The 19,435-nt window shown below is 40.8% G+C and overlaps 1 protein-coding gene across 2 annotated transcripts in view; it reads right to left on the bottom strand.

The window, feature by feature from the left end:
* LOC137766113 (ubiquitin-conjugating enzyme E2 E2) overlaps positions 1 to 19,435 on the bottom strand; it is a 361,694-nt gene that overhangs the window by 69,813 nt on the left and 272,446 nt on the right. For both annotated transcript variants that reach the window (XM_068545852.1, XM_068545853.1), the window contains exon 4: positions 14,744 to 14,876. In XM_068545852.1, the coding sequence (XP_068401953.1) occupies positions 14,744 to 14,876 (133 nt within the window). The remainder of the gene's footprint in view (positions 1 to 14,743; positions 14,877 to 19,435) is intronic.

Here is a 19,435-nt window from a genome sequence, read left to right on the forward strand (position 1 = left end):
CTTCTAAGAATTTTTGGCAAGTTTCTCCTGATATACTGATACCATCAGAAGAATGTATCTGATTGCTTAGAATAGCTACACCCGTATGAATAAATCAGTGTCACTGTCTGATTCTCAATCTATTTCACTCACAAGCTTCAACTTCTGACTTTGTTTCTTCTTATGCTCTGCAGGGTAAGACCTGCATAACACCTCCAAGGGCCAGCTGACCATAGCTTTCCCCTAACTCAGTGACAAGTCATAATTACATACTGACTTTTTGATCTTGACCAACTGGGAACTGAGAACACTCTTTTCTCCCTAATTTTGCTTGGACCTGCTTGAGCAAATCTCTTGAGTGGCTGCTATCTCATCAAGAGATCTGGTTTCAACTCTAAGGAAAAAAAAAAATCAAGGAAACGTGATCATTTGCTATAATGGGGTGATATTTGGCTGGAAGTCCTGAAGATTAACTCAGACCTCCCCCCTCTACCCAAACTTGAACAAAATAACATTATCTATAGCAATCCAAACAAAAGTAACACATTTACATAAAGTAGAGAATATTACAATTTTTTTCTTACACGTAGAATACCATTTCCCCATCCCATTTCTCAAGTGGATGTGATTTGTTTAAAAACTGACAGACATTTAATCAACCCAGGGTGTCTGTTCCACGTCTTGATCTGGTCCCATCAGGGGCTCTTTCCTACAAGGTTGGAAAAATGTCAGATTCGAAGTTGCTTCTGGTGCAGTCACGCAGAAGGCATCCCTCTTCACCACACCATTCCTGCAACATCATCCTTCTGTCCTTGAACTTTCCATGGGCCATGGTGTTTCAGAGTTCCCAGTGCTGTTTTCTGGGACTAGTGGGTCCCTATCCTTTGATGTTTGGGATCCTGAAAACTTCACCTTGAAGCGGCTCCCCCCTTTCCTTTTCAGAAAACCCATGAGGAGAGGGTGTCACTTGTCTAGATCTGTGAGTTTTTCTTTAGAAAAATCTCTCCGATAAACGAGTTGCCATCTTTCCCTGGCCGTGACGGCAAGAGAACTCCTTGTTTTCCAAACATCCGAATGTCTCACTCCAGTTTCCTTTGTTCATTTAACCTCCCGGTAGAAGAACCACCTTTGTGAAGAGATGCAGACCTGCCCACTTCTCCCAGATATGCTGACAGTAATATCCACAAACACCGACTCCCAGCTGGAAGGAGGGCACACTCCACAGAGAAGGAATTCCAGAGCGTGCAGGGACATAGCAAAACCCTTGTTTGAAGCCCCCATATCTACGGCCAGGCTCTGATGGGGGAGGATGGTAGATATCAGAGGGGCGGATCACACACCAGCTCCATCAGAGCTGGGCAAAGGTGTCGGTGGTTTAGTTGATCCAATGTGAAGAGATTACGTTGGCTTGGGCAATAAACATTTCAGAGGAGACAGTGGAAAGCCAAAAGTCTTTCTCCAAAGTTTGTAACTGCATCAGATTCTGGAAAGCTAGGGAGAAAGGAATCCACCCAAAATGTGACTAAACTGAACTTCCCGTCAGCCTAATGGCTGATTTCCTATTAGCTTATGGGCATATTTGGTTTAGAACAAATAAAGTTGGTATTCCTGGGCTTCCCTGGTGGCGCAGTGGTTGAGAATCTGCCTGCCAATGCAGGGGACACGGGTTCGAGCCCTGGTCTGGGAAGATCCCACATGCCGCGGAGCAACTGGGCCCGTGAGCCACAACTACTGAGCCTGCGCGTCTGGAGCCTGTGCTCTGCAACAGGAGAGGCCGCGATAGTGAGAGGCCCACGCACCGTGATGAAGAGTGGCCCCCGCTCGCCGCAACTAGAGAAAGCCCTCACATAGAAACGAAGACCCCACACAGCTAAAAATAAAAAAAAAAAAAAAAAAAAAAAGTTGGTATTCCTTGCCCTCAAAACAAACAAAATCCAATCCTACTTTCAGTAACTTTTATATTGGTGGTAGCTGGGGCAGTTGCTGCAGCACACAGATGGATACAATGTACCTTGTTTTAAAAGCAGGAAGACAATGACCACTGTTTTGCTCTATTTTTATTCACCACATTGATTCTGAAATTTCTCACAACATTAAAGTATAGCATAGCATTTTTAAAAGGTTTATGAAAAAGGAGAACGAACTAGAAAGACAAATTACTGACTCATGAAATGTAAGCAGTATCCCAGTCATGATACTGAGGATATAAGGCTGTTTCGGCACTAAGTATGAAATTGATCTGTGAAATGTGAAATGATTTCTTTTACTTTTTTAATTTAAAGACTATTCTAATATGTCAATTATCCCCCGATTAATTAATAGATTCAACAAAATCCCATCAGGATTTTTTGCGGCAATTGAGAAGTTTATTCCAAAATTTCTAGGCAAATGCAAAAGACTTGGGTAGCTAAAATAATCCTGAAAAATAAAAACAAAGTTAAGAGGACATATACTACCTGATTTGAAGACTTGGTGCAAAGCGACAGTCATCAGGACAGTGGGTGTTGGTTTAAGAATAGACTAGAGATCAGCCAACTTGCTTTATAAAGGGCTAGATAATAAATATTTTAGTCTTTGAGGCCATATAGTCTCGTTCACAACTCCTCAACCCTGGTGCTGGAGCATGAAAGCAGCCCCAGACAATATGTAAACGAACAGGCATGGCTATGTTCCAGTGAAGCTTTATTTACAAAAGCAGGCAGTGAGCTGGCTTTGGCCCATAGGCTATAGTTTGCTGACTCCTGGACTAGACTAAGACAACAGATCAGAACATCCAGAAACAGTCCCATGCTTATAAGGCTAGTTTTTGACAGAGGGGCTAAATAATTCAACGGGGGTGATGGGGGTAAAGAATGTTTTTTCAACAAGCAGTGCTGGAACAACTAGATAACTGTATGGGACAAAAGGAACCTTGACCCCCCTACCTCAAATTTTGCACACAAATTTATTTGAAATGGCTCATACATTTAAATGTAAAAGCAAAAATTATGATACCGTAAAAATAATTGGAAAATAAACAGATGAGTGGGAGGGGGATCTACTATCTACAATGTACAAGGACCGTAATTTCATGAAAGAAAGGACATTTTAACAATAAAATGGCAAAAAGCTGTAATGTCAGAATAAAAGGCAGGCCTTTAAATTGAAAAAAAAAAAGAAAACAAAGAAAAAATATTGGAGAATACCTTTGCTTCCTTGGGAGTAGTCAAAGGTTTCTCAGAATGCATAAAGCACTAACCATAAAATAAAAAATTTGATAGAGTACATAAAAAGCAAAAACCTCTGCCCACCAAAAGATACTTCAAAAATGAAGAGGCAAGTCCCAGACTGGGAAAAAATATTTGTACTACATAAATCTGACAAAGAATTTTTATTTAAAATATATAAAGAGTGCCAACAAATCAATGTAAAGAGACAAACAACAATAAAAATGGATAGCGAGCTTGAACAGACATTTCAAATAAGATATATAAATGGTGTATAGCACATGAAAAGATGTATCCTCTTTTAGGAAAAAGAATGCTATGTTTCAGGTGTACACGGTGTAGGTGTCAGGGTTAGGGAGAAGCTTGACTTTGCTTTATTATCTTGTTTGGACTTAAGTGGGGTTTAATGAGGTGTTTACGGGTGCCGAGTTGACAATGGTAAGCGGTGATGGGTCTGAAAAGTGCCAGCCTGGTTAGGCTGAACTGCGTTGCACAGAATTCCCTTCCATACATGTGTCTGGTTAGGTGGGCACCAAAAGGCATTGCGTGCAAGAGTTGGTGGTTGGAAAGAAGGGAGCAGAGAGATGGTTTCCATGTGTGGAAGGCTGGTGCCAGGGCATCAGGGTGCTCATCGGTGTTGCTGCTTCTCTGTAGGCTCATGTCACTGGCGCAGGGCTCCACCCTCCCCAGGATACTGCTTCAGCTCCTCTGACTCCTGGCCCGGGGGCGTGTTTATTTACCTGGATGGCGCCGGGAGCCACCTTCTTCTGCAGAACTCCTGTATCATCACAACCGCAGGCGATGAGAGACTGACATGAGTTCCCGACAGCTCTCGCGGGTTTTAGCTCATGTTCCCGGGTTCTAGCTTGCCCTGCAGACTTCAAGCTCTAGCATCAGACAACAGCCTCCCAGAGGCAATTTAACCAGAACCTACCGTTGTGTGGGGTCCTACAGCTACATATATATCTCCTTACACAATTGCATGTAGACTCTCCTATGAGTACAGTCTTCCCTCGGTAGCCACAGGGCATGGGTTCCAGTAACTCCCGGAGGACATGGCAATCCGAGGATGTTCAAGCCCCTCCTAGTTGGCTCTCCCTATCCCTGGGTTCTGCATCTGTGGATTCAACTGACTGCAGATCCTGGAGTATTTCCGTGGATGTGGAGGACCAGCTGTACCACTGCTCTGACTGAACCCTGCTTGATACAGAATCACTGCACGAACCTGCTTCCTGAAATCGCCACGGTTTCCTGAGGAAGGCTTCCTCCACTGTTCCTCACCCCACTTATGTCCTCCAAAGTCCCCTGGAGAACCAACCCGAGAGTCTCTGATGCCTCGGGTGCCTAAAGGAGCCAAAGAAAAAGTCAATGATGGGCTTGGTGCTGCTGTAAGAGACAGGATCATCTGGTCCTTCTGAGATAATATAAGAGCAGATTGGAATCATTCGGAATCCAGCACAGCCAAAGGGCAGGCCGAAGAGAAGAAAGATCAGCCTTGTCAGTGGAATGACCATGTGGCGCCCGGTCACCACATCTGCTGGGGGCTACAGAGGACCCCGACCAGCAGGGCCAGGCTGAACCTGGAGAGAACCACCAGTACAACCATCAGCCACGTAGCAGTGATGAAATCAAACACCGGACACCAAACCTGGTCAGAACCCTGAAACAGGAAGCCCCAGCAGTCCCCCCAGAACACTCAGCAGGCACGGGGTCCAGAGCAGGGCGCACACGACAGCTGGCATGTGTCTCGGGCAGTGGCAGTGGTACCAGACGGGCCACGAGACCGACAGGCAGTGCTCAGCGCTAATGGTCCTGAGGATGCTCAGGCCCGTGGCGACACCGTGGTGAAAAGGCTGAGGACAGAGATGAGGGAGAAGGGAAGGAGTAAAGGAGTCCCTCCACGGAATGGGTAATTTGGCAGCAGAGGAAGAGGAAGTTGGTCCCTGGCAGGTTGAGGATGGAGATGGAGGAGTTCCAGAGCCAGAGCAGAGCCCAGCTTCCTGCCAGCTCAACTGGGCAATGCTGAAGACCAGGCAGACCAGGGTCAGGGTCTCCACGTAGAAAAGCAGTCAGTTCATCCATCTATCTATCCATCCATCATCTATCTATCTATGCATCTATCCATCCATCCATCCATCCATCCATTTATGTATGTATCTATCCACCTATCCATCTCTCTCTCTCTCGATCTCCCTACCTATTTGAATAAATTTGACACGCAACGTTGTATAAGTTTAAGGTGTAAAATGTGTTACTTTGATAAATTTGTATACTGTAACATGACTGCCGATGTAGCGATATTTATCAATTGTATAATTATAATACAATACTTGGTCTATATTCATTATACTGTGCATCTCTATGGCTTATTTACTACTCGTTACAAGTTTGTACCTTTAAACACCATTACTTTTACCCTGCCGCCCAGCCCCATCCTCTCTGGTAACCACCGTTTTACTGTTTTTTACACGTTTAATTTTTTAATTTATTTTATTTTATTTTATTTTATTTACTTATTTATTTTTCATTTATTTAGGTCTTTGATTATGACCCTAGATCAGGATTTGTAGATTCCTTACATAAGCCTAAGATATTTCATGTCAAGTTCATTCTTTTCTTTTTTTAAATAAATTTATTTATTTTATTTATTTATTTTTGGCTGTGTTGGGTCTTCATTGGTGTGCGCAGGCTTTCTCTAGTTGCGGTGAGCGGGGGCTACTCTTTGTTGCAGTGCGCGGGCTTCTCATTGCGGTGGCTTCTCCTGTTGCGGAGCATGGGCTCTAGGCGTGTGATCTCAGTAGTTGTGGCTCACGGACTCTAGAGTGCAGGCTCAGTAGTTGTGGCGCACGGGCTTAGTCGCTCCGTGGCATGTGGGATCCTCCCGGACCAGGGCTCGAACCCGTGTCCCCTGCATTGGCAGGCGGATTCTCCACCACTGCGCCACCAGGGAAGCCCGTTTAATTTTTTTAGATTCCACATATAAGTGCTATCATTCAGTACTTGTCTTTATCTCACTTAGCATAATGTTCTCAAGGTCCACCCATGTTGTCACAAATGGGAGGATATTTTCTTTTCTCACAGCTGAATAATATTTTGTTGTGTATATGTATCACATCTTTTTTATCCATTCATCCATTGATGGGCATTTGGGTTGTTTCTGTATCCTGGCTACTGTCAGTAATGCTGTGATAAAAATGAGGGTGCATATATCGTGTTGAATTCCTGTTTTCACTTCTTTTGGGTGTATACTTAGAAGTGGAATTGCTGGATTATATGATAAATAAATCCATTTTTAATTTTTTTGAGGAACCTCCATAGCGGGTGGACCTATATGCATTCCCACCAGATAGGGACCCCTATTCACCACATCCTCACCAGCACCTGTTGTCTCTTGTCTTTTTTGATTACATCCTTTCTGACAGGTGATAGTTCATTGTGGTTTTGACTTGCATCTCCCTGACGATGGGTGATGTTGAGCATCTTTTTACATGCCTGTTGGCCATCTGTGTATCTTCTTTGGAGAAATGTCTATTTAGTTCTTCTGCCCATTTGTCAATCGGTTTTTTTGTTGTTGTTGTTGTTATTGAATTGACTGAGTTCTTTATATATTTTGGACAGTAACCTCTTACTAATATATGCTTTGCAGAAATATTCTTTCATTTGGTAGGCTGTCTTTTCATTTTGTTACTTGTCTGTTTTGCTGTGCTGAAGCTTGTGGGTTTGATGTGGCCCTATTTGTTGATTTTTGTGCTTTTGGTGTTGTGCCTCCCAAATTACTGCCAAGACCAGTAAGGATGAGCTTCTTCCCTATGTTTTCTTCTACAAGTTTTAGGGTATCAGGTCTTATGTTTAAATCTTTGATCCATTTTGAGTTGATTTTTCTGAGTGGTGTGAGACAGGGGTCTAATTTCATTGTTCTGTGTGTGTTTCTAGTTTTCCCAGCACCATTAGTTGAAGAGGCTATCCTTTCCCCATTGAGCATTCTTGGATCCCTTGTTGAAATATTAGTTGACCATATAGTTCTGGGATGTCTATTCTGTTCCACTGGTAGATGTGCTTATTTTTGTACCAGTACCTGTTTTTATTACTGTGGCTTTGTAGTACAGTTTGAAATCCAGGAGCACGATATCTCCAGTTTTGTTCTTTTTTGGCTATTCAGGATCTTTCATGGTTCTGCCCAAATTTTAGGATTGTTTCTTCTATTTCTGTGAAGAATGCCTTTGACACTGTGATGGGGGCTGCACTGAATCTGTAGATGGCTTTGGGTAGTATGGCCATTTTATCAATATTAATTCTTCTGATCCACGAACATGAGATGTCTTTCCATTTGTCTGTGTCTTCAGTTTCTTTCAGCAAAATTTTATAGTTTTCATTGTACTGATCTTTCACTTCCTTGCATAAATTCATTCCTAAGTATTTCATTGTTTTTGATGCTATTGTGAATGGGATGGTTTTCTTTATTTCTTTTTCAGATGCTTCATCATTAGTGTAAAGGAATGCAATTGATATCTGTATGTTGATTTTGTATCCTGCCACTTTACTGAAATCATTGATTAATTGCAACAATTTCTTGACGAATTCTCTGGGATTTTCTCTATACAGGATCATATCATCAGCAAATAATAACAATTTTACTTCTTCCATTCTGATCTGGATGCCTTTTATTCCTTTGTGTTGCCCAACTGCTCTGGCTAGGACTTCTCGGACTATATTGAATAGGAGCGGTGAGAGTGGGCATCCTTGCCTTGCTCATGAGTTTAGAGGAAACACTTTCAATTTCTCTCCAATGGGTATCATGTTAGCTGTGGGTCTGTCGTATATGGCCTTTATTATGTTGAGGTATGTTCCCCTTTTATACCCAGGAAATGACTTCTCCTTTAGCTTAGGGCTAGCAAAATCCAGAAATCAGTATTTACTGTTCCACACAGACTTAATACTGCAGAGTCTGCTAATTAGGAACTCATTGGTGAAGAGCTCCAGGTGCCTCTGGCAAAACTGCAAGGGACTCAGAATCTCTTCGTAGCGTTCTTCCCTCCCTGGATCACCTCTTTCACCTCCCTCCCGAAAACCTGTTTTAGAGAATGATCTAATATAGTGAATTTATACCAGAGTGTAAAATCCAAGAACAAGTGTGCCTTCTTCCAGGAGTTAAGTAATTTAAATTTTCTCTATACCTGGGGAATGAAAGGTTCAGTTGAGAACTGGGTCTGAACTCTAGTTCTGCTACCTACTTCTTATGTGACCTGTGTGCCACGTGACCTCCACGGGCCTCAGTTCTCTGATCTATGAAGTGTGTGGGAGGGTAAATGCTGTCTCCACGGCAAAGTTGTATGGATTAAATTAATTCAACGCATTTTTATGGTAGGCCTACTGCCTCGCCAGGCATTGTTCTAGGTGCTGGGAATTCAGAAGTGACATAAACATAGACAAGTGCCTGTGCTCGTGGAGCTTACATGCTAACTGGAGAAAGGGAAGCATCACCAACTCATAAACAGAGAAACACAGGATGCCAGGAGGGAGAAGTGCTATGGAGAAAAGCCACGTTTGCAGGTGGGGTAGGGGGAGTTCAGGAGCATAAGGTGGTCAGGGGTTGTCACATGAGACCTCCCCTGGAAGGTGACACTGAGCAGATACCTGCAGGGAGGAAGGGAGTGTGCCATGTGAACTTCTGGGGGAAGACAATGCAGGCAGAAGGAAGAGCACATGTCAAGGCTCCATGGAAGGAGCCTGCTTAGAGTATTTGAACCAAGAGTGACAGCTGGCGATTTCAGCGTGATTCTGTAAGGTCTTGCGTGCTTTTACTTAGTGAGGTGAGAATCATGGAGAGTTTTTAGGCCAAGAATGGACACACTCTGATTCACACTATAAATGGATCATTTGATGCAGGGGTATACACTGCAGGAGGGATAAGGCAGAAGCAGGGAGATCAGACAGGAGACTCCACAATAATCCAGGGGAGGGAAGCAGCTGGTGGAGGCTGGGGCCAGAGTGTTACTACTAGAAAGAGCATTACTAAATGGTTAGATCTGGGTTTATTCTGAATATTTATTATGAGCTGGTGAGATGGGATCTGGCTAGGCTGTGTGAGAGTCAAGAGTTTAAGCTTTAGCAACTAGAGAAATGGAGTTCCCATACATTGAGGTGGGGAGCGCTGAGGGACCTGGATTGGCAGGAGTCGGGTGTGTTGTGTCATCAACAGTTTGGTTTGGGACCTGACCGCTGGGTGTTCAACTGGACGTGTCAAATAGGCAAGCCAATCCGTGTGAAAGCTCCTGATCCATGGCCAGGCTTTATATGAATGCATGAACGCAGGTTAAAAACAAGTAAATTCATGTCACTCCATGACAACTGTGTGCTCTCTCTCCAAGACCAGAGTGAATGAGCAGGCAGTTGGGTTACACATGTAAACCACTGTTCTCTCTGAAAATGCTGGGGGACACTGTCAGCTTTCTTCTTTGAGAAGCGGCAGAAGCAGCAACAACAACAACAAAAGCAAGTGAATAATAATAACCTAGTTAGAACAAAATTATGGAAATCCCTGATGAACTTGAGTTTCAGATCTCTCTCTGGCTTTCAAATGCTGGCTGTCGTTGCTTCTTGTATAACTAGTTAGCTACTTTATTCACAATTAGCCTCGACCTATCAATTTAAGAAAATGAAAATTTTTAAAATCTAACGGGCCTAAATTATCTATTTCATTGTGTGAAAGCAATGAATACCTTTCCTATTAACTGACTTTTCAATAGTAAGCAAACCACAGTTAATTTCATAAAAAACAAAACCAAACCATAAAACATACAGTACACTCTGAAGTGATCTCTAAGTTAAGATTTATTTTAAAATGTATTTGATGCAATTTGTAATGGAAGAACACGCTATATTAAAAAGCTTTTAGAGACTACTAATACTAACGAGCTTTTTTTCTCAAACAAATATGTATGCCTGTAGGTTTTCTGTTTACTTTTTTTAAACATGCTAGGCGCAAATTTTATCATTCCTTTTTGGAAAATACCTACTGGCAGATACTGTCCTGCCATTACCACGAAAACAATGCTTTCCAGTAACAGATATGAGCATCAATATAGTGCATCTCACTGGGGCGCAGGTGGGCCGAGATACCAAAAGTAAACAACAAGCACGTTTGATCCTTCTACCGACCCACTCTTAGATCTACGTAGAAGGTCCACTTATTTATTTATTTTATAAAATATCCAGATCCACAGGGAGACAGAAAAAGCCAATTATGAATAGCCTATGTCTATGTATTTCTACCACAAAAACACAGCTCTGACCTGTTACCTAACAAGACCCCTTATCCTTAGGATGTATGTCATCAGAATCTCTAAGATATGAAACACCAGACACAGTGTGTCACAATCTTTTCAAAGGGTTTTTAGCAGAAAAAAGAATACTATAGGAATAAAACATATTCCATTATTTTGCTTCTGAATTTTTCAAGTACACATGAAAATATTTACACATTAGACTATTTAAAAAGTGCTGGTTTTGAGCACAGGAGTAATTATCTATGATATGAGTGTGCAAATGTAATCCCCAATAAGATATAAAACAACTCCTACTTTACAAGTAAATAGACATCTGAATTATAACATTAAAATGTATGTCTACACTGAAAAAGAAATACAGTATTAAAAGACTTTGGGACATACCAGTGATTTATGATGCTTTTCTTTTCTTTTTTTTTTTTTTGATCAAAAATATTTCAAATATTTGAGTATGGTTAAAGGCTCCACAGACAAGGTCATGGGAGTATTATGCTTTTCTTTCTGGCCATATATATACTATTTCTGGATAAAGTTTCACTAAACAGATATTTTCTCAGAGAAAGGACATCATTGGTGGTTAAGTTTTCAACTAAAGACTTGGCATCAGAGACAACTACCAGTATCATACAGACAGGCATGCCACGCATTTAGTAAAAGAGGCATAAACATATTGATTAGATAAAAAAAATCAGTGGACTAAAAATTGTACTGAGATACAGCATTTGACAGTACAACTGGTACTTGACTGATTTAAAACTAGTATACTAAGTGTAATGAACATTTACATACTGCATGAAAAATGTGTTTTGCTTGCCTTGTTAGAAGTTAGGTGACTTCTGGAAGGAATTATTGGAGTGGTTCCTCTGAAAGTGTGAGAAGTTGGGTGCTGGAGTGTGGGATACTCAAAAAGTCCCGGTGGCAAGAAGAGACATCCAAGCCACTCCACTGCCCTTTAAGTGACAGATTTGAGCACGACAGTAGTTAAAAGTTCTCAGTAAGGGTTCCCAGTCTGAGAGTTTGGGAAAAGGGATCTCATGGATTCAGTGGCACAACAGACTCATTTTATGGTAGGTATCTGATAACGATTAGATGGCGAATCAGGTTGATTTGTGAACCTCTGCTCTCATCAACGATTCTCTCTGACACCTACAGCTACCCTGGTTCATTCTTCAGAGCACTGGAAAATGCTGCATGAATCGAAGTGTGTGCCTAAGATTACTGGAAAAAGAGCAAAGGATGAAGGCAATAGAGAAATAAACAAGACAATCACAAATATGGACTATTTAGAGTAACAGGAGACTAGAAAGGATGGGCGTGAAACTTCCAGATTATCAGTTAAGTCTTTGTTTTAGTGAACAGCTTTCAAGACACTGGCAAACTTTCCCCTTTAGAGTAACACCTCTGTTTACAAAATCCGATTTCCAAAACTGATAAATTAGGTGGTGATAATTTGCTTTGAAAACGTCCCACGGGTTTCTAATAAATGTGCATTTAAATGATAATTTGATTACCAAAGTTTGATTTTTCTTTGTCCTAATAGATTGTCTAATCAAATTTATCCACTGGAGGGACTTAGTTTTTTGTTTTTTTCTGGCAGTATTCTTGACAGGTTCTAATTCAGCTTTTTTCATTGAACACTCCCAGGAAAGGGAAGCCTGGTCTCAGAGGCAAAGCTATTCAAACGCAGACTGTCCAGCGATGGGTCAGATTTTCCTCACGTGGAATCGAAATCTGCTTCCCTGTAACTGACACCCTTCTGCTTCTATTTTTGTCCCATCCAGCCATCCAGGAGCAAGTCTAGCCCCACACAGTTTCTGAAACATCAGAGAACAGCTATCACATTCCTCCTGGGTCCTATTTTTCCTAGTAAACATCTCCAGGGTAACTATGTATAATTCAGTGGAAAGCACATGGTCCCTGGAGGCCAAGTTCAGTAGATTTCCTGGCTGTATATTATTAGCAAACCTCTCCAAACCTCATCTAAGTCCCCTCCTCTGTGAAAGGGAACATCCCAGCCTTACTAGGGTGTTTTGGAGGAGAGATGGGTTCACACAGCGGACGCCCGCTCCAGTGAAGAAACTCAAGAATGCTAACAGCTCTTTCCCTCCCCAGCTTATTCCTGTTTGTCCTTCTGAAAATGAAGAGCTCAGAAGGGCATGAGGCACCCCTGATACCATCCGATGGGTTCAGAGTTCCAGAGATTGTGCGCCTAAAAATATCTCCTTAAGGCTTCAAGAACTTCGAGTTCCCACAGAATTGTACTCAGTCAGAAGGCCACACATTTTATTTATATGACAATAAAGCAAGTCTCTCTTTCCTATCTTGTATCATGATTTCCTTCTGAACTTTCAATGAAATAAATACTATACCTTGAGCCGAGCCGTTTACATTCCATCTTGTTAGTTTTGGCCGATCCTTCGAGACCATCAAGGAGGCCTTTGCAGAAACGGAATTACTTTATCTAACCTATTAATCCGTTTTCCCTCCTGGGTTTGTTTCATCTCCACATTTCTGTCATGCAGAAGCTGGATAAGCCCACGCATTCTGTGATACGTATGCTTCACAGAACAGACCACACCAGGCTTGTAAGCAGCACAACTGCCTGATCTGAGTTTTCCCTCCTCACCACCTGTGCTTCCGTTACTGATGGGGCTGCAGAGGAAGGTCCTCACGGCACCGGCAGTGCAACAGGTAAAACCGGATGACTTATGGGCTGGTCCAAAGTAGAAGGGGAGACATAAGGTACCCACCCAGTAGAAGCAGAAAATAAAGATCAGTTATACGGGGTTTTCATCACTAAAAACCGACCAAATGCAGCCCTGGGTGTTCCCAGTGCCACCAGCTCTGTCATCTTGGATAAAATGTACTGTGTAATGTAGTGAGGGACACGGGCTTTGGGGCCAGACTTCCTGGATTCAATCCTGATATTATTCGGATTATGCTGGGGAGTTACTCAGTTTCTCTGTGTATTGGTTTCCTATTTGGTAAAATGCCAGTTACTACTTTTTGCTTTGATACCAAAACAAGATCCAAACTGCAATGGAAAGGAAGGAAGAAAGGAGGAGAGAGGAAAATAAAAGAGGGGAGGTAGGAGCCAGGGAGGGGGATCACAGGAAGGTGAAGGTCTAGTCTGAGTCTTGCTTTTTAAATTGTTCACTCCAGCCGACAACTCAAATAGGTTTTACTTCCCTCTACGTTGAGAAGTTAAGCCAGGTGAAGTAAGAATTCTGCTTGGTGCCCAGCAGACAGAGTCAATGTCCTCTGGGTCTTTTCCTTTCCAAAGTGGAGAATGACTGCTATATTTAGAACAGATAACCAACAAGGCCCTACTTTATAGCACAGGGAACTATGCTCAATATTCTCTAATAACCTAAATGGGAAAAGAATTTGAAGAAGAGTAGATACATGCATATGTATAATTAAATCACTTTGTTGTATGTACACCTGAAACTAACACAACATTGTTAATCAAAAATGCTCCAATATAAATTAAAAAGTAAAAAAAAAGAATGAATTTAAAGTTGTCAAATGACCGACTTGCAGGCAGTAGAAAGTTATGTGAAGAATTCTTAAAGGATATAATCTTGTCTTAAGTAAGTGAAAATTTGCCCATGTTCTGATGACACTGCTCTTATACTTCCTTCACTTATGTATGGCTTTTCATTAATCCATCATTTTTATTAATGGACTATTATAAATTCTTCTTTATTGCATTTCCCTGACATGATTCCTCAGTCTCTGTGGGTCACACTCTCCACTCTAGTGCATGTGGAATCCACATGGGCAGCTGAGCCCTGGAGGCGTCGAACTCGAAGCTGGCAGCTGGCGCCTGAAGCCTGGCCGTGGTGGGCTCCCTCACCCCCAGGTCAGGTCTGGTTCCCCTGGCTCTAGGGCTGGCACCAGCCCACCCTCTGCCCCTACTTCCACCCATAACATGCTGTCTTATGTTACACTCAAAGCATGTACCACAGAAAGGCGACATGAGGAAGGATGAAAAAAAGCAACGAAGTATGCGTAAAGGGCTGGGGTGAGGGAATAAACAATTTTTCACATTCTGTTTCCATTTACATACAATCAGCCCTGGGAAGTTGCCTATGCTCAGAGAACAGACATGCATTCCTAGGTATGTGCACTGAAGAATACGTTTATATATATATGTATATATATACACACACACACACACACACACACACACACACACATATATATATATATATATATATATATGCAACAATACATATTGCTAAAAATGGATGAATACTTCATACTGACCTTGGGGGGTTTAAATGGATAGTCTGGTGAAAAGGTAATGTCAAGAAAGAACACCCCTCCTTCATAGACAGATCCTGGGGGTCCCAATATAGTTGACCTCCATTCGTAAATGTTGTCTCCTTTGGGTCCAGCACTGAAATAAGACACACAAATGAAATGTGCTTAGAGATTATAATAAAGCTTGGAATTTAAAAAATATCTATTTATGGTAACAATAAATTGAGCCATTCCATAAAAACACACCGAAGTTAATAGATTAATTCTACATAAAGAGTCACTTGTCAATATCATCAGTATTCTATAAATGAAATATGTTGGTATTACTAAGTAAAACATGTTGGTATTACTAAATAAAACAGAACCAAGAAGATTCTGTTTTGCCATTCATAACCCTAAACTTATGAAACTAAAGATTCCAAGGACCGTAGACCAGAGGTAGGAGCACAAATGTTTAATAAAGCATAAAATTATTTCTGAGATCCTGAAAAGGGTGATATAGCGTCAAAAAGATAAATTTTCAAAGCTACAAGGGACACTAGAGAAAAAAAATACTCTAACCCTTTGTTAACTAAGAACACAAAAGAGGTTCATGGAGATCAGTAAATGTTCATCATTCATAAGACTCAGCTCAAGTATCATTCCCATCTGAATCTTCTTTTGTCTCTCCACCCAAAGATTCCTGGCCAACGCCCACACCCTCCAACTAGTGTGGTCTGTAAAAGATAAGATGCCTCCTTTTGTTTTATACCTGTGTTGTGTAACTGTTTGCTTTTTACATCCCTCCCTGGAAGTTCTTTGAGGAACAGATTTTGCCTTGTCCTCAGTGCCTAGTAAGTAAATGTTTATTGGATGATGATGTTGGGTTAACAGTGAAGCAAGGGAAGCCACATGGCTACTAGCAGCAAACATACGTCCCCCAGCTGCAGAGAAACTCACTGAGGAAAATAAGGCCCACACAAGTCAACTTAACTGTGTTAATTCTCCCAGGGTAACAGAAGGCAAAGTGAGATTATTGTTTAGCTCCAGTATTCCTCTTGCCCCATCAAGCTAATATGTACATCTAACAGCCAGAAATTCCCCTCACACCCTGTAGCAAAGTGGGAAACCCTGTTAAAGTGCTTGGGAAGATTTTATTGCCAACAAAGATTTGTCTTCTTTCTTATTTTGAAATTAGTTCATATCTACAAAAAATTCATTGTTGAGCAGTATGTCAAAAAAGCATGCATCTTATCTATGACAAAGGAGGAAAAATATACAATAGGGAAAAGACAGCCTCTTCAATAAATGGTGCTGGGAAAACTGGACAGCTACATGCAAAAGAATCAAACTGGACTACTTTCTCACACCATATACAGGATTAACCTCACAATGGATTAAAGACTTAAATGTGAGATCTAAAACCATAAAAATCCTAGAAGAACACAAAAGCAGTACACTCTTTGACATCTAAGATTGACATCTTAGCAATATTTTTTTTGTATATGTCTCCTCAGGCTAGGGAAACAGAAGCAAAAATGAACAAATGGGACTACATCAAACTAAAAAGCCTTTGCACAGTGAAGGAAACTATCATTCCTAGGCAGCCTACTGAATGGGAGGAGATATTTGTAAATGATACATTTGGTAAGGGGTTAATATCCAAGGTATACAAAGAACCCATACAACTCAATATCAAAAAACATACAACCTATTAAAAAGTGGGCAGAGGACCCGAATAGATATTTCTCCAAAGAAGACATACAGATGGGCAACAAGCACATGAAAAGATGCTCAACATCACTAATCATGAAATGCAAATCAAAACCACAACGAGGGGGCTTCCCTGGTGGCGCAGTGGTTGAGAATCTGCCTGCCAATGCAGGGGACACGGGTTCGAGCCCTGGTCTGGGAAGATCTCACATGCCGCGGAGCGGCTGGGCCCGTGAGCCACAACTGCTGAGCCTGCGCGTCTGGAGCCTGTGCCCCGCAACAAGAGAGGCCGTGACAGTGAGAGGCCCGCGCACCGCGGTGAAGAGTGGCCCCTGCTCGCCGCAACTAGAGAAAGCCCTCGCACAGAAACGAAGACCCAACACAGCCAAAAATAAATAAATAAATAAAAAATAAATAATTAAAAAACAAAAAACCACAATGAGATATCACCTCACACCTGTCAGAATGGCTATCATCGAAAAGACAACAATTAACAAGGGTTGACGAGGATGTGAACAAAAGGGGAACCCTTGTGTACTGTTGGCGGGAATGTAAGTTGGTGCAGCCACTACGGAGAACAGCATGGAGATTCCTCAAAGAAGTAAAAATAGAACCACCACACAATCCAGTAATTCCGCTTCTGGGTATTTATCTGAAGAAATTAAAACAGTAATTTGAAAAGTAACTGAAAAGATATATGCATCCCAGAGTTCACTGCGGCATTAGTTACACTAGCCAAGATACAAAAAGCAACCTAAGTACCATCGATAGATGAATGGATGAAGAAGATGTGGTACATGTATATACACACAATGGAATATTACTGAGCCATAAAAAGTATGAAATCTTGCCATTTGGGACAACACGGATGGACCTTGAGGGTATTATGCTAAGTGAAATAAGTCAGACAGAGAAAGACAAATACCACATCATTTCACTTACATGTGGAATCTAAAAAACAAAACAAAAGAATACATGTAAGAAAACAGAACAGACTCACAGATACAGAGAACAAACAGGTGGTTGCCAGAGGGGAGGAGGGGTTGGTGGATGAGAGAAACAGGTGATGGAGATTAAGAGGTACAAACTTGCAGTTACAAAATAAATGAGTCACAGGTATGAAGTATACAGTCAATAATTATGGAACATTTTTGTATGGTGACACCAAAAAAAACCCCCCCAAAAACCCAAAATCCAAAAAAGCATGCATCTTAACCAAGTTCGGATTATTCTGGGAATGCAAGGATAGTTTAATAATAGAAAATTATTATTGTAATTCACCGTATAACACATTAAAGTAGAAGAAATTGATAATCTCTATAGGTGCAGAAAAAGCACTCCATAGGTGCTTTTTTATTAAAAATGATAGCTATTTAAGATAAAAACTCCTAGCAAAATTAGAATAGTAAGAAACATCTTTAACCTGATAAAAAGCATATACCAAAAACCTCATAGCAACTATATATTCAATGGTAAAATATTAAAGCACACCCTTTAAAAACTGAGGAACATGACAAGGGTGCCCACTATATCCATTTCTAATCATTACTGTACTAGAGCTCATGTTCGTCAAGGTACGAAAGACACAGGAAAAAAACCCAAAAGATTTATGGGTTGGGATGGAAGAAATAAAGCTGTTGGCATTTGCAGTATTTATGTACACAGAAAAAACCTCCCCAAATCGATACACAATTTATTAAATTTAATAAAAGTTTAGCAAAGTAGCTGGATGTAAGATCAATAGGCAAAATCAACTGCATTCAACACACCAGCAAAATTAGAAAACGTATTTTAAGATACCTTTTATAATAGTATTAAAAATATAAGAAACTTATGAATAAATTTCATAAAAAATATCTAAGATTTTTATGGAGAAAATTATAAAACACATTGAAATACACTCAAGAAAATTAACTATCAATAGATGAAGACACCAAGTTTATAGGTAGGAAGACCCAGGATCCTGGGTATGTCAATTTCTCCCTGATCCAATGCAATTCTAATCCACAGTCCAACAGTTTTTTAAAAAACGAAACTTGACACGTTGACTCTAGAATGAGTTTGGGAGCTCCAAGAAGCTCCTGAAACTTTTCTACACACATATGAAAATCTGATGTATGTCAGAACTGATGGGGCTAAGAAAACAGTTTTGTCTTTGGACAACAGAGAAATTTGATTTCTACCTCAATAAATATGCAAAACTCTGTTGCAGATGGATTAAACACTTAAGTGCCAAAGTCAAAAGTTTTGGAGTTTGACTAAAGAGAGTGACAAGGCAAGCCATAAACTGAGAAAAGATATTTGGATCATATAAAACTGACAAAATTCTAGTGTCCATAATATACAAATTCCTACCAATCAATAAGGAAAAGACTAATGATCCATTAGAAAGGAAAAAAGAGGAACCACGAATGGCCATCATCATATGAAAAACGCTCAATCTCATTAAAATAAGAGAAAGGAAACTTAAAATTACAATTTAATATTATTTCACAAAATATATAGGCAAAAATAAATGCCTGACAAAACCTAGTGTTGATGAAGATGTGGAAAAACAAGAACTATATCCATTGTTGATGAGGGTGTCAATCACTCTGAATGAGAACGTGGACTTCCCTAGTTCAGTTGAATATAGACAGTTCTATAATACAACACAGGAATTGCATTCCTAGGTACATACCCCAGAAGAACTTTTACACATGCACCAGAAGACATGTACAAGAATGTTCATGGATGCACTATTTGTAACAGCAAAATTAGAAACAACACAGATGTTCACTGACAGAAAAATGGATACATTCACCCAAAGGAATACTACCCAGCAGTGAAAATATACAGACTAACATTGATAAATCTTAGAAATAGCATATTGGATAAAAAAGCAAGTCTAAAAGGAATATATACGGTATGACACTTATTTCTACCAAGTATAAAAGTAAACAGGAAAATAAATTATGGAGGGACATACACAAAAAGTTCCAGAGGGGAGGAATCAGAGGGTGG

The sequence above is a fragment of the Eschrichtius robustus genome, chromosome 6 (assembly GCF_028021215.1).
Source record: "Eschrichtius robustus isolate mEscRob2 chromosome 6, mEscRob2.pri, whole genome shotgun sequence".
NCBI lineage: Eukaryota > Metazoa > Chordata > Mammalia > Artiodactyla > Eschrichtiidae > Eschrichtius > Eschrichtius robustus.